The sequence below is a fragment of the Anguilla rostrata genome, chromosome 11 (genome assembly GCF_018555375.3).
Source record: "Anguilla rostrata isolate EN2019 chromosome 11, ASM1855537v3, whole genome shotgun sequence".
Taxonomy (NCBI): Eukaryota; Metazoa; Chordata; class Actinopteri; order Anguilliformes; family Anguillidae; genus Anguilla; species Anguilla rostrata.
The window spans coordinates 26,503,056-26,528,270 of record NC_057943.1 but is presented as its reverse complement, the minus strand read 5'-3'; the positions used below and the strand labels follow the sequence as shown (position 1 = coordinate 26,528,270).

General features: G+C 46.8%; 2 protein-coding genes and 1 long non-coding RNA gene across 7 annotated transcripts in view; 1 reads left to right on the top strand and 2 right to left on the bottom strand.

Annotated features, from left to right (window-relative positions):
- Positions 1-17,871, top strand: part of rapgef3 (Rap guanine nucleotide exchange factor (GEF) 3) — a 42,887-nt gene extending 25,016 nt beyond the window's left edge. For 3 of the 4 annotated variants that reach the window (XM_064299066.1, XM_064299064.1, XM_064299065.1), the window contains 18 exons: positions 351-463; positions 746-834; positions 1,667-1,734; positions 2,640-2,801; positions 3,127-3,209; positions 3,491-3,521; positions 4,320-4,404; positions 4,658-4,795; positions 5,548-5,645; positions 6,607-6,732; positions 7,877-8,058; positions 9,246-9,336; positions 9,878-9,928; positions 11,637-11,724; positions 13,082-13,146; positions 13,936-13,990; positions 14,266-14,337; positions 15,077-17,871. In XM_064299066.1, coding sequence (XP_064155136.1) covers positions 351-463; positions 746-834; positions 1,667-1,734; positions 2,640-2,801; positions 3,127-3,209; positions 3,491-3,521; positions 4,320-4,404; positions 4,658-4,795; positions 5,548-5,645; positions 6,607-6,732; positions 7,877-8,058; positions 9,246-9,336; positions 9,878-9,928; positions 11,637-11,724; positions 13,082-13,146; positions 13,936-13,990; positions 14,266-14,337; positions 15,077-15,195 — 1,716 coding nt within the window. In that variant the 3' untranslated portion in view covers positions 15,196-17,871. The remainder of the gene's footprint in view (positions 1-350; positions 464-745; positions 835-1,666; positions 1,735-2,639; positions 2,802-3,126; positions 3,210-3,490; positions 3,522-4,319; positions 4,405-4,657; positions 4,796-5,547; positions 5,646-6,606; positions 6,733-7,876; positions 8,059-9,245; positions 9,337-9,877; positions 9,929-11,636; positions 11,725-13,081; positions 13,147-13,935; positions 13,991-14,265; positions 14,338-15,076) is intronic. The other variant, XM_064299067.1, reaches the window with a different exon arrangement.
- LOC135234445 (uncharacterized) lies at positions 5,920-7,251 on the bottom strand. Of its 2 annotated transcripts, XR_010324112.1 has the most exons (4): positions 7,131-7,251; positions 6,880-6,948; positions 6,589-6,771; positions 5,920-6,200 (listed from the first exon to the last, which is right to left on the bottom strand). It is a non-coding gene; the product is annotated as an uncharacterized LOC135234445 (long non-coding RNA). The 2 variants fall into 2 exon arrangements; XR_010324111.1 differs by having other exon boundaries at positions 5,920-6,771.
- A 5,932-nt stretch (positions 17,872-23,803) lies between the features above and the next one.
- Positions 23,804-25,215, bottom strand: part of itga5 (integrin, alpha 5 (fibronectin receptor, alpha polypeptide)) — a 46,610-nt gene continuing 45,198 nt past the window's right edge. Inside the window, exon 30 of the mRNA XM_064299063.1 lies at positions 23,804-24,368. Coding sequence (XP_064155133.1) covers positions 24,285-24,368 — 84 coding nt within the window. The 3' untranslated portion in view covers positions 23,804-24,284. The remainder of the gene's footprint in view (positions 24,369-25,215) is intronic.

Here is a 25,215-nt window from a genome sequence, read left to right as displayed (position 1 = left end):
GGGAGACTCTCATGAAATATGTTATTTTTAATTACTTGGCAAAGGAAAAAAGAAGCCATACTGTAATGCTCCAAAAATGTCTTTCTGTTTATTGATGATAAAGTTGCTAACTGACGAATAGGTTAGTCTTTTCCAAATTACAGTAGCTGATTGGCTGCCCCTCAGTCATCTCGATCATTCCCTTCCAGTGCCCAAATACCAAGTAAAGGGAAGAGAAGTTTGGGAGCATTTCGCAGAAATGTTGTTAGTATGTTGTTTAAGTGTGTGAATTTGACAGTACAGCCACCATTTTGGCAGCGCTGGTTTCCATTTAGAGACATGCATTAGTGTGATGCCTGTGTGTGACTCAGGATGTGGAGGCCAACACGGTGCGCCTGGAGGAGCATGGGAAATCTGTGCTTGTGTTGGAGAAGAGTTCCGGAAGCGACTCAGCCAATCAGGGAGCATCAGGCAACAGCAACAAGTAAGAGACACGCCCACCAACTAGAATAGCTAACCAGGTCTTTGATGCTGTTTGTCTGTGAAGTAACTAATTGCAGTACATAGTTTAAATGTTAGCCATCTTTTAGGACAATCTCTGGCTACCAATAATTGTTTGTTCTCATGTTAAGCACTAACAAGTGTGATCTCTTCACAGGAATATCATGTCCTCAACAGAAATTGAACTTCTATTTATAGTAATAAGGAGTGGTAAATATAATCTCATTGTGTGTGATGCAGATGGCTTTCTGTTCTCCTACTACAGGTACACTGTGATGTCAGGGACACCAGAGAAGATTCTGGAACACCTGCTTGAGAACGTGAGGCTTGACACCAACAGCAACGACCCCATAGGTGTGTCTGTCTATGACAATCATCCGTCTCATTAACAGAGAGAGGAGGAGACTTTAAGAAGCCCACAATGGGCTGGGCTATAATGTGGATTCAGCAACCTGTTCACTTGAAAAAACCATTGTTTTGCTGTGGGAAGCAAACTCTTTTTATCAGCTCATAAGATTCAGAACTGACAGCAAGAGCTAGCACCACCCATTATGGAGTTAGTGTATTTTCATTTTCTCACCACCAAAAAGCAGTTTGGGAAGTTAATTTTTGTTCAGTTTGCTGAACTCGCCAAACTAACTGCAAAGAAATTTTATCCATCCTTTAAATTTAGCACTTAACCATGAGCCAGACTTAACAGCTGATAGAATCAAACCAGATGCTTGAGGCTTTCTGGAGGATCAGTCTACAGGAGGTCCTTTAACGATGGGAAGCTCCAATCCTGTGCAGCAGCCTCATTTCATCGTGCCTCGGCTCTCAGTTGAATAAATATCTGGGAAAGACGGCGAGAAACAGGGCATTTCAAGGGTAAATGAGTTGCTGACTGAAGACTCCGAGCCCTGTTCTACACCCCGGCCATGAGGGGAGTTCCCCTGGTGTGTGTCAAGTGGCGTGTGCTAAAGCGTTCATTTTCTGTTAATCTAATCAAACAGACGGCAAGCCCAAAAAAAAGCAGACAGTCGTTCCTCCGGGTGTGTTTGTTTTTACTGTTGTAACGGCTGACTGAAATGGCTGTGGCCGTGTTGCGGCGCATGGGGGGGGGGGGTTAGGGGTGCGAGGCGGGGGAGTCCACGGTCTGTCCCCGCGAGGGAGTTCAGAGTGAAACGTGTGTGTTCTGCGTCCCCAGATCCCTGCGTGACCAACTTCCTCCTGACCCACAGCGTCTTCATGCCGTCCAGCACGCTGTGCCCGGCCCTGCTGCACCAATATCCTCTTCCTGACTGCAGCGTGTATGAGGCCTGGGCCACACGCCGCAAGGATAATCATCAAATGCAATAACTATCATCGCCAGCATGTAGCGTATCGCCTTTCTTTTCATCTTTTTTTCTGTAATTATACCTGATGCGGCAGTAAACATCCAAACTTCAATGGTTGAATGAAATGTTTCTGGGGAGAAAAACGTCGCCTCCGTTATCTGTCTTTCCCGGAAGCATTTCACGTGGCCTCTGAAGTTCGGATGTTTGCTACCACATAATTAACAATCCGCATCAGATATAATTAACTATCATCGCCGCCACATGGTTAATTCGATTATTATTATTATATTGCCCAGCCCAAGTGTATCTATCTATCTCTCTCTATCTCTCTCTCATAGTCTTAGTCTCACTTTATTTTCCCGCCTGACTTTCTTTGCAGTCATGGAAGAATGTATCTATTTATGGCTTCACAACCCACATGCCACATTGGCAGAAGAAGTTCAAACACTAAGCCTTTCTCAAAACACTGCAACACTACAGGGAAATATTTGTGGCGTAAAATGGACAGCACGCACATGTTGTTCAACGTGGCGAGCAGATTTGCAGCGTGTGTAATTTCTAAAGTTGAGGGGTGGGAGAGAAAAATAGAAAAAAGGAGAAACAAGCAATAAGATTTTACAGTGTTACATTTAGTTTATGTGCACATGCCTGCCAGTGTGAAAAGTAAAAAGAATATTCTACACTTAATGACATTCCCATACTACAGAGGAACCACACAGTAAGCTCTCAGAGTCGTTTAAGTGGCACAAACACAGCTGTAAAGCAGTAAGCAGTATTTATATGACATGTTTATGTCCCTGTGAATGATGGTACTGTGACATTGGTGGTCATGTGACCCTTAACGCTCTGTGCACCTACCATGCTGAGCCTTCTGAAGGCTCAGAGTTGGAGAAGGCGGCCTACTCCCTCAACAAGAAGCAGAAGATCATCCGGTTGGTGGGTCAGTGGGTGCTCCTATACGGCCTGCTCCTGAAGGATGATCCCCCTGCCTGGGAATTTCTAGAGGTGGGGTGAAGGGGGGAGGGGGGTAAAGGGTATAAGTGTCCTGCTCTGTATGTTCTGCCATAGGATCTGTGCTGAAGCTGGTCTTATACTCTGTGTGTGCCATGGTAGGGGTTGTGCTGAAGCTGATGCACTTCTCTGTTTGCTGTGACAAAGTTGATTTTATGCTTTGTGTGTGCTGTGGTAGTTTTGCTGAAGCTGAAGTGCTGCTCTGGGTGTGCTGTGCTGAAGCTGATTGTATGCTCTGTGTGTGCTGTACTGAAGCTGATTGTATGCTCTGTGTGTGCTGTACTGAAGCTGATTTTATGCTCTGTGTGTGCTGTGGTAGAACCTGAGGGGGGAGGTGCTGGGTGACTCCCGCCTCTCCAGCATGCTGAGAGAGCAGCTAAGGGACAGGAGGAGAGCAAGAGTGTGAGTAAACATACACATACACATACAAACACACACTCACAAACACATACGAACTTACAACTTACACTCTCAGATCCACATGCAGACACAGATACATATCTGATAGCACACATCCAGTACTGACATTGGAATTTCACCATATACTATGCTACAATAACACACATATTCATTATTAGTCTTTTACTACTCACCACTAAATGATTGTTTTCGCTCATGTTAATCAAAAATCCTCAAAGTCACAATTAACAAATATCCCCCCAACAATGTATCTTCACTTTCAGGCTTGAAAATGGACACCAGACACTGTCGAAGGTCAGTCTGCTGCTCTTGCATGTCCTTTCTTTACGAGAAAGTCCTTCAGATAAGAAAAGAGGCAACATGGCTCCAACCTTTACCTCGTATAACAAACACAAGAGTCCATGGAAAAGTAAACTCCAATCAGGCCCAGCTTCCTGTGGAAAAAGGACGGAGCGTGCTAGCGTAGATCTGTGTGTTCCTCCAATGGCCACTGGAGATGCATATGCAGATGACCATTTTTCAGCTAAGCATTGTTCACGTTCTAATACAGTTCCTGGCCATCCATCTCATATGAGCATTTTATTTCTGTGTGTGTCCAAATTCATATGTGACAGCATCATAACTGATCAGTAATGAGTAGTCATGTTATATTTTATTTATATATAAATCGTATAGTATATAGTTTTGATCTTCTTCTAGCCCCCTCTACAGTGGACCTTCTTTTCTGTGTCTTCATTCCCCTTTAACCCTTTGAAGAGTAGGTTTTTTTAGAATGTTTATTCAAATTCTAAATTAGTGTTCTAGAACATTAATTTCAATTACCAGTAGTGACTGTTACATCAGTATTAGAATATTCAATTCAGAACATTCCAGTAACATATTTGTGACCTTACACCAAGCGATAAGAATGTTACTGCAGTAATAATGCGTTACGTGCTTTGAGGAATTGGGTTTTCTGTACCAGCGGCATTCAAGAAAAGAAAGTATTCACGAATCCAATGTTCTTTTTCAGCTTCACATTTTTGCACCTCTTATTTCCTCTGCTCTCTCTCACATTCCCTCTCCTTTTCTTTCTCTGTCTCTCTCCCTCAGTTTCAGCTCAACCAACAGTTGGACTGGTTTTCCAATCAAGAGGAGCCAGCGGGGAAATGCCAGCCAATCAGGGCACAGGACAAAGGTCTGCACACACCGCCTTTCCCCGTGATGCATCCAAGGAACTAGCCTGGAAAAGTTATTTGCTGCATCCAGTGCTTACTCACCAGCCATCTTTTATCCACCCATCATGTTTTACTCATTAGTCTACATCATGAACACGCACAGTCTCAGATTAGAACTCAGAATAAGTTAAAGTATCGTACAAATGGATTTAATATGAACTCCACCCCATTGTGCTAAAATCAGTTGTCCTTCTCCCTGGTCTTTGTTTCTAGTCTTGTACGAGATCTATCGTCCCAACCACAGCTTTGTCAACCTCATGCTCCCAGTCAACACCTCTGTACAGGACCTGATGTCCTGCTTAGTGGACCCGGGAGGAGACCATGTCCTGGTCAAAATGAACTCCTCAGGAGGTAACTTCTCCTCCATCACACACAATTGACAGCTAATCTGAATTAACGTCAGTTTTGATTGATACAATACCTATGAGCGGTATCGTTTAAAATCAGGATAACCCACGTTATCATCACACAAGTTACGTAATTTAGAAACTGATAACCCTCATTGTCACGACAGGTTAGTGGTGTTGTTTAATAATATGATAACCCAAAAGTTAGTTATCAAAGTGAAACCTCTTTTTTCTGAATGCAGCCTGATATCATAGCATTCATTCCATTGTCTACCTGGAGGAGAGGGAGATTGAAAGCTGACAAGACTAAAATGAAACTCTGCAGGTTTAATTTTATTATCCATGCCTGTATTACCAGGAAATTTCCTGCACTAGCAGGTCCTCTTCAGATTAGCAATGTGCCCTATGGTCTGTTATTATATACAGACCATGTCATGTCATTCGTGTGTGTGTTTGCGCATGTGTTTGTGTGTGTACGTGTGTGTGTGTGTATGTGTCTATGTACAGTATGTGTGTGTGTGTGTGGTGTGTGTGTATGTAAAGTATGTGTGTGTGTGTGTGGTGTGTGTGCGGCGTGTGTGTTTGTATGACTGGTGTGTGTATGGTGTGTGTGTGTGTGTGTGCACGGTGTGTGTCTGCTTAACATGTGTTTGTGTGGTGTGTGTGTGTGTGTGTGCAGTATGTGTCTGTTTAACGTGTGTGTGTGTGTGTGTACAAAATGTGTCTGTTTAATGTGTGTGTGTGTGTGTATTTCAGACAGGGTTCAGCTGAAGTTGGATGCCATGGCTGTGTACACATCACTGGGACTCAATGAGAAGCTCTTCCTGTGCACTGCCAGTCAAGTGGAAGAGCTGGTAGGCCCCCTCCACCTGATTCTCCACCCATCTCCTCACCCCATCCCTTCTCCCCCATCACCTCTACACATCCCCCTCCTTCATCACCTCCACCCATCCTATCACCTCCACCCCTCTCCTCCACCCATCACCTCCTCCCATTCCCCTCCCCTATCACCTTCACCCATCCTTCTCCCCTGTCACCTCCACACATCCCCCTCCTCCATCACCTCCACCTGTCTCCTCCACCCATCACCTCTTGACACAGTGCTGGAGCGTGAAGTAAACAATAGTGGCATTTCTTGTTTTTATGTAACCCTTTTCTCAATAACAGGCCAGCCAAGAGGTTGGGAAAACAGGCAAACACAAGACACGGAGGCAGCATGAAGGATTAGCCACAGCCGTACCGTACAGATCAATTGGAGCGTCATTTCTTTACTGAAACGCTTTTCAGCCATTAGCCTCAGTGGTTGTTTATTTTTCTGAAGCACAAGGTGCATAACCAATCACTCAGCGTCTAATGCGCTGGCACATACTGTGCTATGGCCCCAGGCACCCCTGGCCAGAAGCAGAGCGCTAAAATTAAAAAAGAACACATATAGGCAGGATGAGTACAGCGTTCCATATGGGCGGGGTTGCAAAATAAAGGAATGACAGCCATATGGATGGGTGGGGTTTCATAATAAAGGTGTGATATACAGAGGGGCAGGGTTTTGAGGATTAAGGTGTGACAGAAGTGACAGAAGCACAGGGTTGCTGGATAATGGTGAAGATATACAAAGGAAGGGGTGAGTTTTGAGGATGAAAGTGTGATATACAGACGGAAGGTGGAGTTTGTGGTGACGGCAGGGCTTAAGGTGTGACAGACAGGTAGAGGGGTGGGGTTTGAGGTGTGATAGGCAGGTAGAGGGGTGGGGTTTGAGGTGTGATAGGCAGGTAGAGGGGCAGGCGAATAACACAGAACGTGTTCCTCTGTACCCAGACACCCTTGCAGGAGCAGCAGGGCCCAGATCAGGGCAGCATTCACACTTTGGAACAGATGAGCTCCAAAGACATCGCCAGTCAGCTCACCGACTACGACTGGGAGCTGTTCGGAGCCATGCACGAGGTGAGGAACATTGACCCCCTCACCCCTGACCTCTGACCCCTAGGGATACAGGTATTTATTTATTAGACTATCATAGAACACAGTGCATGCGATAAGGTTATATGAACACCAGTGTAGACAAAACGATTCAGAATATAAAAAACTAACCGGGTAGTGCAGATACAGATCAGCTTCACGGCTAACTGGAGCAGCGGAACAGCCGTGCGCAGGGGTCACCTGCACAAATAAAACGAAATACACGTTTTTAAAAATCGCCATTACCTAATCAATGCAAACCTTAAAATGCCTTGTGGTTACTCACACATACCGAAGGACACATACCAACACTTCGAAAGAACAATGGCATAAATTATGAAAGGAATTGGTGCCACAGAGATGGCTGAAGATCAGTGACTCACACAAACACGCAGCGACACACCGAAGCAGGTTTCAGTCAACGCGGCGCCGCCACGTGTATGCGTGCTCCCCACGGAGTCAAGCGGAGGTGAGCCCAGACGAGCGGGAGACCGTCTCTCAGGCTGTCTGCGGTCTTTCTGCGGTATTTCTCTCTGATATTAGATCAGCACGCGAGGACACGGAGGGCCTGGCACTTCCTAGATAACAGTATCTTTTTACTGATCTAGGAGCTCCACCCATCAGAGAGTACTGCATGTTGTGCCACCAATTATGGAGCTTGTTGTTCAAATGATCACGGAGTATGTTGGTGACAGTAAAATAAGTGCATTGCCCGTTCTCATGAGGATACCATCAGGGACCCTATAGCCAGAAAGTATCCACCAATCACTGTCAGCGTTGTTGTGTTTGTTATTGCAAACCTATTCCTCGACTGGTGATGGTTCTCTCTGGCTTCTGTAGAAAAGGTGACTACAACAGCTTCCTGTCTCTTTTTTATTACCCCTGGTGACACATGGGTTCTGGTGTTTCATTTGTCCTCTGACTGTCACATGACCTTCCAACACTCACTAATTATTTGGCCCATGCCTACTGTTTGTGAACTGTTTGTTACACATAATTTTATTTGTACACATTTGAATAAAATGTGTTTGAATAAAATGTGATTTAAAATGGTTAATATTCAATTAAAAGTAGGAATGTGAGTTTTTGAAGTTTAAAGGGATGTGTCCTCTGGATGGCCCCATTGCAGGTAGAGCTGGTGTACTACATATTCGGCCGGCACAAGTTCCCGGGCACCACCACGGCCAACCTGGAGCGCTTTGTGCGCCGCTTCAATGCCGTGCAGTACTGGGTGGTCACCGAGCTGTGCCTCTGCAACGACCTGATGAAGCGCGCCGCGCTGCTCAAGAAATTCATCAAGATCGCCGTCTTGTGAGTATCACTCAGTCCCCTGGGCTCTAGATGGCCATGGTGTGAGTATCACTCAGTCCCCTGGGCTCTAGATGGCCATGGTGTGAGTATCACTCAGTCCCCTGGGCTCTAGATGGCCATGGTGTGAGTATCACTCAGTACCCTGGGCTCTAGATGGCCATGGTGTGAGTATCACTCAGTCCCCTGGGCTCTAGATGGCCATGGTGTGAGTATCACTCAGTCCTCTGGGCTCTAGATGGCCATGGTGTGAGTATCACTCAGTCCTCTGGGCTCTAGATGGCCATGGTGTGAGTATCACTCAGTCCTCTGGGCTCTAGATGGCCATGGTGTGAGTATCACGCAGTACCCTGGGCTCTAGATGGCCATGGTATGTATCACGCAGTACCCTGGGCTCTAGATGGCCATGGTGTGAGTATCACGCAGTACCCCTGTCTAACAACCACTGGTCTGCGAGTCTCACTTAGTTCTATCAGGAGACCTCCAATGTGTGAGTCTCACTTAGTCCCAACAGTCCAAAAAGTCATGAAAAGATTTGTAGGGTGAGTTAAATGCTCTCATTTTTTACAGTGCTTTTTTAAATGTAACTGTATTTTTGGTAAGCTATCAACAGTGAATAACTACCATGGAATAGTACTCAGAGTAGAAATCGGAAATGACACCTGACAGATCTAGCCGGTGGAAATATTGTCTGTCGTGTGCAGTGATGTTCACCTGGGAGAACAACTGACTGCTTCCCTGCGCTCATATTCAGTATGCGTGTTAAACGCTGGTGCAGCCTGCACCCCCAGCCCATTAAAGATATTCCGGTTCTGGCTTTACCGCATTTCAGCCTCCGCGTCGCCAAACCGCCGGGTTGTGAATCGCGACTCGATGAGGGTTGCTGTTTATCGTCAGCCTGCTTGCGTCTCCATGCGAGTCATAACTGCAGCGGGCTTCATCGGCGTGACGTTCGTGTGCTGGTGTGCCTGTTATCTGCCTCGCGCCAGGAATGACAAGAATGGCCGCTGTCCCTTTAAGTCAAATCGCACGCATTTTTTCCTCGGTTGCACGGACCGTGCGGTCCCTCTCCAGGAATATCGCGCGCGGCGGTCCAAGTTTAATTACGGGCTGAACGAATCGGTTGGTTTTGTCCGCGGTTCTCCGGGCGGGCGCGAAGGCTGACTGCGCTTCTGCGTCTGCCGTTTCAGCCTCAAAGAGCAGCGGAACCTCAACTCCTTCTTCGCGGTCATGTTCGGGCTGGGCAACAGCGCGGTGCAGAGGCTCTCCAAGACCTGGGAGGTGAGGAAGCGGGGGGGGGGGGTCTAAGGGATGGAGAGGAGGATGGAGGGGGCGAGTGGGAGGGAGGGAAAACAGTGGGACGCAGAGAGGGAGGTGAGAGTCTGAGGGAGGGAGAGAAGGAGGCAGGGAGTGCGAGCCAATGTACTTTTCACATCCTTCTCCCTGCCAGTTTTACAGTAATTGTTTTATATGACATGTTTGTTATAGTTCCTGCAATGTGCTATATTGTAATTTTGTCATTTTTACAGCTCTGAGGGCTGGGAATTTCTCATAAACTAATAAAGTTGGTTTAAAACCCCATGTGTCTAAACCATGTTATGTTAGTCACATAGGAAAAAATGAACCGTTCTTTGTCGTTTCAAAGAATAGCTTTTTTTTAGATATAATATGCAAGATGCTGAGCTGGTACACTGACACCCGTCACATGCACACGTGCTGAGCTCAGGGATGATAGCAGCATTAGAGTTTCTGTGTGTTTGTCAAAAATTACCGCAAATGTTTATATATAAACTAGAATTAACACTGTCTCCTGTTTTGACAGAGAGTGCCAAGCAAGACGAAGAGGGTTTACTGCTCGTTTGAAAGATTAATGGTGAGTTCGTTACTGAGGACGCTTTTGTTTGAAACTGCTGAATGGTCATCGTTCACGCCTGCAGAGTTCTGATCCATCACATTATGTGCGTCAACATCAATCCGTACCGCCGTTTAAAGATGAGAAGCAGCTGCATTCACACACAATCAATTTGCTTCTCAAGCTCTCTCGAGCATACTGTGGCTAATAGGAATGCTGTGCGTGCGTGTGCGCGTGTGCCTGCACATGCTTGCATGCGTGCGCGTTGGCGTGTGTACCCATGCGTGCGCGTTGGCGTGTGTACCCATGCGTGCGCGTTGGCGTGTGTACCCATGCGTGCGCGTTGGCGTGTGTACCCATGCGTGCGCGTTGGCGTGTGTACCCATGCGTGCGCGTTGGCGTGTGTACCCATGCGTGCGCGTTGGCGTGTGTACCCATGCGTGCGCGTTGGCGTGTATACCCATGCGTGCGCGTTGGCGTGTGTACCCATGCATGCGCGTTGGCGTGTGTACCCATGCGTGCGCGTTGGCGTGTGTACCCATGCGTGCGCGTTGGCGTGTGTACCCATGCGTGCGCGTTGGCGTGTATACCCATGCGTGCGTGTTGGCGTGTATACCCATGCGTGCGCGTTGGCGTGTGTACCCATGCGTGCGCGTTGGCGTGTGTACCCATGCGTGCGCGTTGGCGTGTGTACCCATGCGTGCGCGTTGGCGTGTATACCCATGCGTGCGTGTTGGCGTGTATACCCATGCGTGCGCGTTGGCATGTGTACCCATGCATGCGCGTTGGCGTGTGTACCCATGCGTGCGCGTTGGCGTGTGTACCCATGCGTGCGCGTTGGCGTGTGTACCCATGCGTGCGCGTTGGCGTGTGTACCCATGCGTGCGCGTTGGCGTGTGTACCCATGCGTGCGCGTTGGCGTGTGTACCCATGCGTGCGCGTTGGCGTGTGTACCCATGCGTGCGCGTTGGCGTGTGTACCCATGCGTGCGCGTTGGCGTGTGTACCCATGCGTGCGCGTTGGCGTGTGTACCCATGCGTGCGCGTTGGCGTGTGTACCCATGCGTGCGCGTTGGCGTGTGTACCCATGCATGCGCGTTGGCGTGTGTACCCATGCGTGCGCGTTGGCATGTGTACCCATGCGTGCGCGTTGGCGTGTATACCCATGCGTGCGCGTTGGCGTGTATACCCATGCGTGCGCGTTGGCGTGTGTACCCATGCGTGCGCGTTGGCGTGTGTACCCATGCATGCGCGTTGGCGTTGTACCCATGCGTGCGCGTTGGCGTGTGTACCCATGCGTGCGCGTTGGCGTGTGTACCCATGCGTGCGCGTTGGCGTGTATACCCATGCGTGCGTGTTGGCGTGTTACCCATGCGTGCGCGTTGGCATGTTACCCATGCGTGCGCGTTGGCGTGTGTACCCATGCGTGCGCGTTGGCGTGTGTACCCATGCGTGCGCGTTGGCGTGTTACCCATGCGTGCGCGTTGGCGTGTGTACCCATGCGTGCGCGTTGGCGTGTTACCCATGGCTGCGCGTTGGCGTGTTACCCATGCTGCGCGTTGGCGTGTGTACCCATGCGTGCGCGTTGGCTGTGTACCCATGCGTGCGCGTTGGCGTGTGTACCCATGCGTGCGCGTTGGCGTGTGTACCCATGCGTGCGCGTTGGCGTGTGTACCCATGCGTGTGCGTTGGCGTATATACCCATGCGTGCGCTCGTGTCTCTCTGCTAGGACCCCTCCCGTAATCACAGGGCGTACAGACTCGCCGTGGCCAAGCTCAGCCCTCCGTACATCCCCTTCATGCCCCTGCTGCTGAAAGGTAAGGCCCGCCGCCCCGGCTCCGCGCTGATCCCGCCAGTCACGCCGCTGCGTGCGAGCGATACCCAGAAAACAGACCAGCGCTGTAAGGAGGCATCTTTTACACGTTTGCGATTTAGCGCGCGTGGTCTGAGCGAACTGCACTGCTGTTGGAAGCGCGAGGTACATTCACAGCATGTTTAAATGGCCCCCAATGCGCGGTGTGATCGTGCAGCGAATTCATAATCCAGCCTGGCTGCTGAGTTTGTAGTACCTTGAAGGAGGAAGTGGTCAGCTTTGTGCAAAACATCTGCTTGAAAACAATAGCTATAGTGCTGCTGGGTGGCTCATCCTTTTAGAGTACTGTTTAAGCACATGGGCGCCATGGTCCGGTATCAAATACTGACCACTCCAGTGCCAACTGTGGCCAGCAGCCATACGGGGCAGTACTAAGTGGGGTCTAGAGTTGCCCAGGGAGGGAGGAAGGAGCCTCATCCCATACCAGAGACCCCTGCTGGTTGATTGGGCGACCCCAAGTCCATCTACTGAGCTGCACATGAAGTCTTCCTCTGACTCATGTCTGTGACAGCCCAACTGCAAATCTACAGCAGAGACTGCAGTAAGCATTGCAGCGCAAGCTTGATTGGGCATTCAAAACTGGAGAGAAAAAGGGGAAAAAAGCATCAAAAAACAGCAGCTATAGTTCTACACATCAGCTGTTTTAAAACAGTGTTAAAGGACTGCAGAGACCATTTTTAATCATTGGCTCAAACCCTGTTTGTTGTTTAAATATCCTCTAATTATCCTCCCTCTTCTGTGCTATGTGTTGGCTCGTTTTCTGTTTTCTTCGCCAGCAACCAGTGTTGTTGTACTGACATTGCAATGAGGGGCGTGTCCTTAGTTGATTCTTCAGTAGGGGACTTCTACCTGCCTATCCGTCCTGTTCAAAATCACACTTGATTGGCCATTCTGTTACGCCACATTGCTGGTTCCATAACCAGCCATATGGTTTGTGGTTTTACAGACAAATTTGCATAAATGAAACTATTTGCCTTCAAACCGGAAATAAATATTAAAAACATGATATGATCACTGTTGGAAGGACAAACTTAGACTTTTTGTCCAATATTAATGCAATAACCTGGACCGATATAAACAGTACAAAAATGCCCTTACATTGAGGCTGGATATTTAAAACCAAAATGTACCATCAGTAACTTCTCATTACAGATGCATTGAGCAGTCTATGGCTATCCATGTCCATACACAAGCCACACAGCAGATCCCATTAAAAGCCTGCTCTGCTTCAGTAAAGCTCATCGCTGCTGTTCCTCATTATCTCCTCCTTCCCTTCCCTTTCTCTGCTGATTCCCACGCAGACATGACTTTCATCCACGAGGGAAACAAGAACTACGTGGAAAGCCTGGTCAATTTTGAGAAAATGGTGAGTGCGGGAGGGTGTGTGTTCAGCTGTTTTAGACCGCCACTAAAGCCCAGCCCAGGTCAAAACTGGGGGGGGGGGGGGGGAAATCTTGGGATGTTACTGAATCAGGACTACACAATCCACATTAATATGAGTCTACAAATTAAACAGCTTTTTCCATAACGAGTTGTGTAAGTAGGTTGGGCAGATGGTTTTAAGTCCCCCTCCGGTGTTTTTTTTCTTCAGTTACAATAGTCAGTATGGCTTGTGTGTGCTTTTAATGCATTCACTATAAATTACTAATTAAACTGAATAAATTTAGGATAGCCTAGTCACGTTTGACTGGGGGTGTCTATTAGTTTATTCATGGCTTCATATGTATGTTATTGATTTGTTTGCCAAACCCTTCAATGTCTCACAGACATCCTTAGCTGATCCAATTGTACTGTCAACAGACAGCTAGCCAATGCAATCATCACGTCTAGGTGACTCTACCCTCTAGTGGCGTACATGAGTATGGCTGTTGGATAATTGTATTACATAAGATTTACTTTTAAAATACCTATTACACAGTCAGATTAAATATCCAGGTTGATATAAAAATCATAGATCATAAATTGTCAAGTACTCTAAACCTTTTAATTGCAGCCAAACCTTGGAAAGCAAGAAAATGTACTCATACGATTGTCTATAAAGGTGCCGGACAAATAACATCTGAAATGGATAATACTGCTGTAATGTGTGTCACATGCTCCTGAAATACACAGTTGTGTGTACCATTTGAGTGTAAAACTCGTTTCACCTCCGCAGCGCATGATCGCCAAAACCGTGAAGATGGTGAGGGAGTGCCGGAGCCAGCCTTATGGTACGGGTTGGTTTTCTGTGATCCACACCTTCAGTTCCCTAATACCTGCCTAATCGTTTTCTGAGTCACAGGTTTAAGCACAGGCCAACTTTTACAGTTTGCATTATGACATCACAAAAAATGCATAACTTCTCAAAGCTGTCAGAGATTAGGCCCCGCCTCAGCTCTCTCGTTGCGTTTGGCTTTAACACGTGTAATGGGCTGCAGCGATAAGCAGAGCAGCTGTATGCAGACCGTAGTGTTTTACACTCTCTCTCCTGCCTGTTTTTCCACAGTACCATCATCTCCACAAAAAGGCCTGGCGGACCGCATGTTTCTTGAACCGCCCTCTGTGAGAATCTCCACCTGTAAGTGAACCTCCCCCTGTAACCCAGCTACACTTTGTCCCTTGAATCTCTCAGGCTGTGTCCAAATCATCGCACTTACCTACTAGCACACTCAATAGTTGAGTATACTTTTTTGCAAAGTTCAGAAAATTGAGAGTACTTAAAAATACCCAAATGAAATACTTAGTTCCATGTTTTTGCCAAGTATGCTCCGGAGCAAACTATTCAGGAAGTAAATGAACACTGTGGCCCCTTAAATATGACTTGCAGTTTAGCATAATATTCCATCAACAAACAGATAGCTGTGGGAAATTTCAATACCCGTGACGCCAGGAGTGCCTTTAGATGTATGTGGTTTGTTTCCTTTTTATGGTAAATTGTCAAAACTGATCTCACACTGTTTACAGAATAGCTTTGAAACCGCTTATTGTTGCCTCGGCTGGATGTAAACTCTACAGGTGTGATTTATTACACTCCCATAGTACGGTTAGAATGGAACGGTGTTATTTTTTCGCAAGCGGCCCATCGCATACTAAACAGTATGCAATCTTCTTATTAGACAGTACTTTGAGGAAACAGTACACAGGACACTGTCTCAGTCATCACTGATTACATCAGGATTAGTTTCCAGACTTCTCATTTTTAAATAGATTGTTCATATGGACTCCATCCGAACTGCATGGACAGATTAACCTTTGCAACCTCTTTGCGTGCTGACTGTTAAAGTCTGCTTTCTGCCCGCCCCCTTTTCCCCGCACAGACTCAGAGCAGTCCCTCTCTCTGCGGAGCCCCACCATCGTCCGCCAGTACATCCAGAACCTCAATGTGATCGACAACCAACGGAAACTGACACAGCTCTCCAGGTCACTGGAGCGCTAATCATGACCACAAGCTTTATATATATATATATGTGTGGCCACTTTATTAGGTAAACCTGCTCAGCAATGCTAATAGCCTGCTCCACCATGCAAGCGAATCATGTAGCTGCAATATACAAAGCAGACATGGTGAGGAGGTTCAGTTGTTCAACCAGACACTAGAATGGGTGATCTAAGCCTGATCAAAGCAACTTTGACCATGGTATGATTGATGGAGCAAGACGTGGTGATTTCAACATCTCACACACAGCTGCCCTCCTGGGATTTTCACACACTGCAGTCTCTAGAGTTGACAGAGTGGTGTGACAAACAAAAAACATCCAGTGAGCAGCAGCCCTGCGAGTAAAAACACCTTGTTAATGAAAGAGGTCAGAGGAGAATGGGCAGACTTGTTCAAGCAAACGTAATGGCCACAGATGCTCAAATTACAGCTGTTCACAAGAGTAGTGTGCAGAAGGGCAACTCTGAGTGCACAGCGGGTCCACGTGCAGCCTGAAGCGGATGGGCTAAAGCAGCAGAGCCTGAAGGATGGGCTAAAGCAGCAGAGCCTGAAGCGGATGGGCTAAAGCAGCAGATAGCCTGAAGCGGATGGGCTAAAGCAGCAGATAGCCTGAAGCGGATGGGCTACAGCAGCAGATAGCCTGAAGCGGACGGGCTAAAGCAGCAGAAGACCACACCGGGTTCCACTCCTGTCAGCTAAGAACGGGAAGATGAGGCCACAGTGGGCACGTAATCACCTAAACTAGATGATTTAAGACTGGAAAAACATTGCCTGGTCTGACATGCTCTGACTGGATGAATTTTTTTTAATGGATACTTCCAGCAGGATCATGTACCATGTCACAAAGCACGCATCACCTCTAACTGGTTCCACGGACATTGCCTAGATCTCAATCTAACGGAGAACGTTCGGGATGAGGTGGAACAGGAGGTTTGCAGCACATTTCCTGAATCCATGCCATGACGAATTCTGGGGGTCCTACCCAGAACTTGATAGGGAGACCTAATAAAGTGGCCACTGAGTATCCTTGCCCTGCCACGAAGACTTCCCACTCCAGTGCTAAACATGATGGCATGAGCTCCATTTAAAAAAGGACAATTCCAGAATGTTCCAGGAGGCTTGGTGTGCTACAGCTGGATGCATGCTCCTGGGAATGGTGAAGAATTGTAAAAGTGCCTAAAACGGGCCATGCTTTAATGTGTTTACTGTCCATGCTCACGGGGCAGCCATATTGGATGGAATGTCAGCCCGTGTGGGAATTCTTCACAGACTGCCAGCTTCCTGTAACTGCCATGTCCAAAGCAGGAAAACATTACTCCTGCCATAAACTAGTGATAATGAGGATGCCATTTTTTCAGAAGTAGCACAGCATGTTGTAAGTAGGCAACCATGGCATTCTCTTACAGAAGGTTGTCGGCTCACAAAAACCAATGCTATTTTTTGTGCTACTGAGTGGCTAACATACTGGGATTTGGTCCCTTATCTGAGCAGGGACACACCAGACACAGGCGTAATGGGCTGGTTGCCCAAGGAGAGAGGTTCAGTTGGCACAATTACTCCAGTGCCAGAGCAGCAGTGACCTCCTGTGGTCAATCAGGGACCTGCAGTCTGCCTACACCAACAGCGCATGAAGCGTCCTCCGCTGATGCAATGACTGAGCAGCACAGGTGGTGGACTGCAGAGGGAAAAGAACCAACAGCAACCACTTTGGAGACCCTGTGCTTTCCTGCACTCTCCCAAACCCATGGAGAATCAGCCTCTCAATTTCACTCTAAATGACTGCCTCTCTTGGGACTACACTTTGCCCTTCTTGGGAAGTACTGCACTTCGATCCCCCATTCTCACACTTGGATTTGCATTGCAAGTCACTGTGGATTGGAGCATCTGCCAAATGTCAGTAAATTAAAAGAAAATATAAAACCAGTGATAAGTGGTTACACAAAACACGGGTCAATTTCCAGTTTAAATGGAAATTAATGAACTTGTTAATTATAAAGTGTTTGTGGGATACATTCCTAAAAGTACATTTCAGGAGCAAACCAGCTCCCACACAGTTTCTCTAGATGGGAACACACTCAGCCATATAAAAACTTTTTTTTTTTTACGGCCAAACCTTCACTGCTACTGTATCCCTTTCTGTTGAACAGGCTTTTCTTCTAGAATGTTCTGGATCCTCCTGGTAAATAATTGCGAGGTGGAACTCCCTGAACATTCACTCTGCAGCCATTTACTTCCAACAGGCTCCATCTTAACACATCCTCCCTCCTTCAATCCTATATGGCCACCAGTGTGAATGCTGTTCCTCAGTGCCTTAGACATTTCTGTCCTCTGTGACTGCTGTTAGCCAAAAGGCTGTGTTTATGCCGCGACATCAGAATGAGTATATCATTGGCATTAGCTGTTATTTATGTTAAACTGCCACAGTATCCAGTGTTGTACTGCCAGCCAATACACCAGTGTTACTATAAGCTCCATTTCCAATGATGCTTTTACGCACTGTAGGCAAACAAGCTTAGTGAATAGTAATCTTCACTTTATTAAAAAAATTAACACAAAGCAAAACAGCACGGGGACCAATTTTGTAGCCTCACTAATATAAAAAAAACTGACATATGTAAAGCGTATTTCATACTGTGCAAATTTTTATTTTTTTAAATAAATTATTTCAAAACAAAATCATGTGAATGCATTGTATTCATTTACGGAGGAAACTCAAAAAATGTGAAAACCTGAAAACTAAAATCCACCTATCGATGCCTCTGACAGTGAAAATTAGTGCAAGACACATTTGACAGCAAAGACAAAGACGGCACAGAGGAAATAAATTACACACAAAAACACTGTATCTGTGCCAAAAAAAGGCACAAGTATTTTGCTTCTTTAAAGAAGGAAGAAGAATCGTAATATTTGGCCAACAACTACAAAATTATTCTAAAGCTGAGAGCTAAACTAAGTTGTGGGGAAAGTGTGAGTGCAAAGGTTATCTATACGCCTGCCACACAGTTACACAGGGCGAGCTGCCTCACACACAGCTTTAAAAGAGTATTACAGTAGGAGCTGTAGTCCTGCTCCACACACAGCTTTAAAAGAGTATTACAGTAGGAGCTGTAGTCCTGCTCCACACACAGCTTTAAAAGAGTATTACAGTAGGACCTGTAGTCCTGCTCCACACACAGCTTTAAAAGAGTATTACAGTAGGACCTGTAGTCCTGCTCCACACACAGCTTTAAAAGAGTATTACAGTAGGACCTGTAGTCTGTTCAGCTGAAGGCTATGAGGGGCCTCTCCTCCCATTTCTGCCAGAGGCTTGGCTTGCTGCTGCTGCCGCCAGTGCCCAGCTGGAAAGCACTTTCCCTGGGGCAGACCTCCCCCTGGCCCCCGCCACTCCGTCCTGGTTCCGGTTCCACTCCTTCTGCTCGCGCTCTGTTCAGAGGCACACTGAGGGACCCCGAGCGGCCCTCTCTGGGGCCGCCCCGCCGCGGGATGTCCTGCACGTCCACCCCCGAGTCCAGGCTCCCCCCGCGGCCCGGTTTGGGCAGGGCGTCGGCCCACGAGACGACCCAGGCGCGGGAGCGCTGGAACAGACCGCTGGACCTGGCCCTCTCCAGCAGGGAGCGCTCCGAGGGCCCCGGGGCCCGGACGGGAGAGGCTGCCCCCGAGCTCTGGGTCAGCGTGCTGGGGGCCGAGCTGGACTCCGAAACCCTGGACGTGTTCCTGCTCGTCCCAGGCCCCCCCGGCGCCGGCGTGGCCGAGGGTTGCCGCGGCAGCCGCGGGCTGGGCGGGGAGAGGTAGCTGAGCACGGGGGACTGGGGTGGCAGGGGCGGGGCCCTCTGGTCTTCGAGGCATCGCGGGGAAGAGCTCAGCCTCCCCCGCTCGTCCTGCCGGTGGGGCAGAGTGCCGCGCCCTGCCGGTGTTCCCGGGGCGGACCCCTCGGTGGCGACCGTGGCGGTGGAGCCGGGCATCCTCTGCACCCCGCTGAGCAGGCTGGGCTCGTCCCCCGGCCTCCAGCAGACGCCCGCGGGGGACCCCAGGCTGCCCCCCTCACGCCCCCCCGAGCCCCCCGTGCGTTCCGACAGCTCAGCCCAGCAGCTAGCCTCGTTCGGAAGAATCCCCACGGCAACAGCGAGGCTGCTGGTGGAAGTGGCCTGATCTCGGGCCGCTAGCCCTGACCCTGGCCACTGCGGCACCGCCTTCTTCCGCCTCCGCCGTCTTTCTCTGTTACCGCCAAAAACACACACCCATCAGGCTGCTGAGGAACACCCTCCTGTCTCTCACAGTGGTTCATATCTTTAAAAACACAGGACTTCACCTGTGACTATGAGAATGATGAAAGGACGTGTCAAAAGCTCAATTACTGCGAGCAACAGTAACTATTCTCAAATTGAGTGGGTTCCAAATTATCACAGCAGGAATTTCATGGTTGTAAAATATATTTAGCCATCAACAACCACTCAGCCATGAAATTACAAATTAGAAACAAAAAAATTAACCTTTGCCAGTTGTATGGTGAGATTAAAACATGCTCTTGGTTGTGCTGAGATGCTAATATACCTACAGTAAAGTGGGGGAAATGCTAACATACCTGCAGTAATGTGGTGAGATGCTAACATACCTGCAGTAATGTGGTGAGATGCTAACATACCTGCAGTAATGTGGTGAGATGCTAACATACCTGCAGTAATGTGGTGAGATGCTAACATACCTGCAGTAATGTGGTGAGCTGCTAACATACCTGCAGTAATGTGGTGAGGTGCTAACATGCCAGTAGTAATGTGGCGAGATTCTCGATGCTAACATACCTACAGTAATGGAGAAGCCATAAGATCAATCCCATCAGGAGGAGGAGCACGGTTACCATGATAACCAGCAAAAGGATGGATTGGTGAGAGGGACCCATGTGACCTAAGTGGGATGGGCTACTGAACACAGAGCACAGAGCTTCACACTAGCACACAGAGCAGTCCGAGGTTTCATGAGACACATGATGGGTGGAGCTACCGTGTGCTGTCAATCACCTGTCTCTGTGATCTAAAGGCATTACTTTGCCTACCGAAGTACAGCACTGTGATTAGTTAAGAGCAGTGTGTCAAAGACACCACAAGATAGCTTGTGCTATTTTAGGGTTCATGAAGCCTCATTCTGCTATTGGTTTGTAATGCATGAAAAGCACCACAAATAAAATGCATGATACAGGAAAATTCATACACAGCTTCCAAATATAGTCCACTGTCCCCATCACTGTCCATGCGAGAAACTGGGAGTTGCATGCTTAAAATGAGCACAGGGTACAGCCTGATTATAGCAAGACTGGAGTTCACATTATTCAGCTAAACACAAACTAAATCGAGGCTTTCTGCTGGAGATGAGTCTGATAAGGCCAACATTCAAAAATGGTTTTTAAGAAGATCCTTTTCCGGCGCTGTTTTGCACCTGTTACAGCCTAAACATATTTTATTAGGTAGCCTATGGGTTCGCACAAATACGTTCAAATTACTCCTGTATTGAGCCGAAAGCCATCAGTAGTAACGTTCATATAACAGTAGGCTACTTAAAGCTTGCATTCTTGCAGTCATTTTAATATTATATGCAAGTCCTTCAGTACAGAGGTCACAAAAAATTGAAAACAACAGAAAAGTTCAAGTCTATCGGCGTGGTTTCATACAATGACAGATGGCGTTTTAATGAAAGATTCATTCGACAGCCGAACTAAAACAATTCTGCAGGTGTAGCGAAGTCGCCTTAACGCAATTCAGCAATATTGGTTAATTTTAAAAGTGTTACGCTTACCTTGTAATATTCTCAATTGTATTCGCAGTTTTACCCGGGGAATGTGAGATGAGCTAACTTTTAGTAGCTACACAAACAGATGGACGCTATTGTCTCACTATCACCACTTGAGCTACAACAGTCCGCGTGTCCTCTCATTCAGCGCGTGAACAGATGGCACGAGCGCTACTACTGACCCACGCCCACCCAAAATACAAATTAACTACGACGACCGTATCCGGTTACCATAATTGCACTTAAACTAGGTCGTAATTTTTTTTCTCGTCAATTAAGTATGTCAATTGTGCTCTAAAAGATAAGCCCTGTTTTAAATATATTTCTATACCCATTTTCACGTCACACCACCTACTTTCGTTAATGTGTTTCTAAAGCCATTCGTGGTTTTCACTTGTTTCTATCATTTCGATGGTATGAACCGCCACTACGGTTTAGTTCCCCGTTTTACATAATGCGTATGTAGAGCTAACTTATTTCGATCAGGGCATTCCTCTTATCCAAGCACCTGTGGGCAATTTAGCCAAGAATGCAAACACCTTAGTCGTCAAGTAGCCAATGCGTTAAAAAAAATTAAATAAGCAATCTCACCTTTTAGTAAAAATTGAAAATTTTATTTGAAATGCAAACAGTAAAATACAATACAAGGAAACATTTTTTAAACACCATAACATTTCCCCCCAATATGGGGAAAGGAAATTTCACAACAAATCAGTTTTTCCATTGAATTTTCAAATAGTCTCCTCACTAGATACATATTTACAACTCAAAAACGAATGGAAGAGACATCCTAAAAACAAGGACAGACCCAGTGCTTTCTCCTATTGACATTTTTTAAAAAGTGTTTCTTTTTCCAAACAACTTGTAGTAGTATAAATAATTGCTTGTACTTCTAATTTGTACAGTACTAACACAAAAAAAATCATCATTAATAATGACTTAGGGTGAGCGAACAGCTGGTTTTAAATCCAAATTGCTTGAGAGAAATTTGAGGCTTTTATGTGGACTGGGACTCAGAAATAAAAACAAAATGGACACAGTAAGTCAAACTGTCCCCAAAGTTCAGTTCAGTGACTTTTTTCTTTTGAAGGTGGCGGTGACTGCAGTTGGGTCAGCCTCTAAGCTCTGAACCTATCCTAGATACTGAAAATAAAAAATAAAATAATATTGCACTTAAAACAGTTTTAAGTTTCCCCAATACCCAGCTGCTGTCCCTTACAGGTGACTTGGACATACCAGTACAGTTCAGCCCTTTCCCAGTCAAGTACATGAACAGCCACTGCAGCTCCCAGCCACAATGAATCACTGTGTTTTGGGCTGAACCACTCTGTCCAGATTGTAGTCTAGTAACAGGATAGTCTAAGCACTGCTGGTGGACTGTTCCATTCATACCTGATTCTGCAATCTGTTGTTAATAAAGGGAGAGGACCAGGCCATTAGGAAAATACACCCATCTCCCTCACTCACCAACACACAAGCACTTTCGCGCATACGCACACGTGTACACACAAGCGTCCACACACACAGACAGACACACACACACACATATACAAGCACTCACAAAGGCATGCAGGCGCACGCATCCAAGCACTCGCTAACTCAAGCAAGCATATGCACACACAAGCACACGCAAACACACAAAAAAGGCAGAAAATTGAAGCCCAAGACACATGAATTTTCGGTCCCTGGATGAAGCTGCAGCCATTGGTACAGTGAAGGATGTCTTTGGTGTTGTGTGTGTATGCACAGACCCCTATAGATTTGGCCAACCACCCATGGACGCATACATATGCTGATACCAAGTTCTGTTGCGTTCAAAGCATGTGAGCGTGCATCCACAGCCACACACGGGAAGCCACACCCATTCTGGCTCCTAACCGGCTTCCCTGTGCTCTTTGGCATCTACATCATTATTGCTGCATTTAATAATCATTTACTGCAGTGCACAACTCTAAATTATTCCTGTAGTTTCATCAGACAAGACACTGTTAGCATGTCTGCAATCCCCCCACCCAATCCTGCACTATCCAGCTTTGATTGTCTGTGCTTTAATTTATAACAGACCCATGGTATAAGGTCAACACAGGTCACTTTGGACCCACCATACTTCGGAGGCATAATATTCTCAGCAGTTGTGGTCTGTAAATGTATCTGCTTAAGGGAACACACCCTAAATGAGAAAGTTCAACACAGTTTCACGAGTCTCACACCATATTAGAAGAGTCTATGATTGCTCCAGTCATGTCCCAGGTGAGCAGCACCTGTGCATTGATTTCTGGATGAGAGAAAGTCAGGGGGATTTGCAGAAATTGCTTCATAGCAAATAATAAACAACTTTCATTCTGTTACAAGACACCTTCACCCTTGCTGCAGTCCTCTTGAATAAAAACCCAGTGTCTTTTTAAGCCTTTCAGAACTATCAAGCCCAAAGGACAATCACACAAAATAAAAAAAAGTCCCTGACGAAAGATAAACAGGTTTAAAAGGTAATCATGGCCAAAGCTCTTAGTGTCAGACCAAGCTTGGTCCAAGCACTAAAAGCGCCTTTGGAAGATGGAGATCTCAGTGAAGTAAAGTCTTTGGTGATGAGGGCTACGTCCCTGGGCGTGTTTCTCCCAGCGTTCTGGTTGAATTCTGCGGAAACCCTCACTGGGCACTTGCAAACAGGCACCAGGCATTTCTCATCTGCCCTCGTGATCAACTGGGAACATTCAGTCATAGGACTTGATTCTAGCACCAATAAGACGTTTAAAATCTATTAAAATATCCTCTGTCTTGAGAAACAGCAAGCAAGAGCAGAAAAAAGCAACAGGTGGAGATTTTTAAAAAAAAAAACCAGTATGGCTATCCATGAAGATCAACGACGGGAGAGGTTCCGCACATCACTACACTTTTCTGGTTGTGTGTGCGATGCACCACTGAACAAGCCCTGATTTCAACCCCTCAACCCCACCCTGATCCAAACCGAAAACAAACTCTTTGCATCCCTGAAATGGGTCTGGCTTAGGTATAGAAGTTCTCACTGTTCGGAAACCAAACCCCAAAGCTCTTTGTCAAAACAAAAAATTAAATTAAAAACATTCATTTGGTTTTAGAGCACTTAGGGTTGTTTTTCTCTTTCTAGTGCAGTACAGATGAACTTCCAGTGGTCTTTTCTCTGAAAATCTTCAACAGCCATCTGTTATTACACAGTCTTGCAGTTTCCTGGTCTACTTTGTGGATGAAATATTTATCTTTTCTTTTCCCAATTTAACAAAGAGGGAAAAAAAAATGTTTGGTGTGATTTTGGAACCCCCCACCCCGTTTGGTTAGGCCTCAGATGTGGCCGGGGGCTTGAGCTGGGCCTTCTCCATGGCCGTGCCGTAGGGTAGGGATCGCTTGAAGAAACCCAGCTGCAGGACGAGAAGAGGAGAGAAGAAGGGGTGAGCACACGCTGGAGCAGAGAGGTCACAACAGTGACAGTACAGTGCACCACATCCATCTGGCACAGGGGTGGATGAGGGGTGCATATCTATACCCGAATTTCATGCCAACTTCTTAATTACTCAATTGTCCCAAATTTCTTACATCATCCGATAGTGATAGTTGTATTTTTTCATATAGAACAACACCAGTGATTCCTTCAGTATCGTCAGCATATCCCTTGAGAAGAACCTGGCCTTTGCACCTGGCCTTTGCACAAGTGACGATTGCTTTTTCAATATGTGATAAAGTAGTTCGGAGCTTCACCAAAGTACTGAAAATAGTCCCGAAAATTACACTGGCCATGATTTTCATAATAAGTTGCATTTTCTGAAAATGAGAATATGTCTTTCTGAGCTGCATTTAATGGAAATTGAAATGAATAACTTTCCTGGCTATCCTTTAAGGCTGAAGACCTTATGCGTATGCCATTGCGAAACGTTTTATTGCAGCCCAATCAATTAGTGAACCTACACTGGTGAACACCAGCCATTTAGCTGATTGAGCCAGATTTATTGGTGGCCACAAAAGCTAGCACGCCATCCCTCCAGAGACAAAGCTGCCCACATCTGATTTAGCACATGCTCTTCTTACAAAAAAGAGAGTACATAAGGGAAATGCAAGGGTTCATAAGCACAGCCGTATCTCTAGGAAAGGCTGGCAAACACAAAGCTGGTACCACTGCAATCAAAACGCCAGACAAAGGACAGCCAGCCTTGAGACTCTTCTGGGTTTGGTTCAGTCAGACCCATAATAATCCACTAACTGAAAAGCACC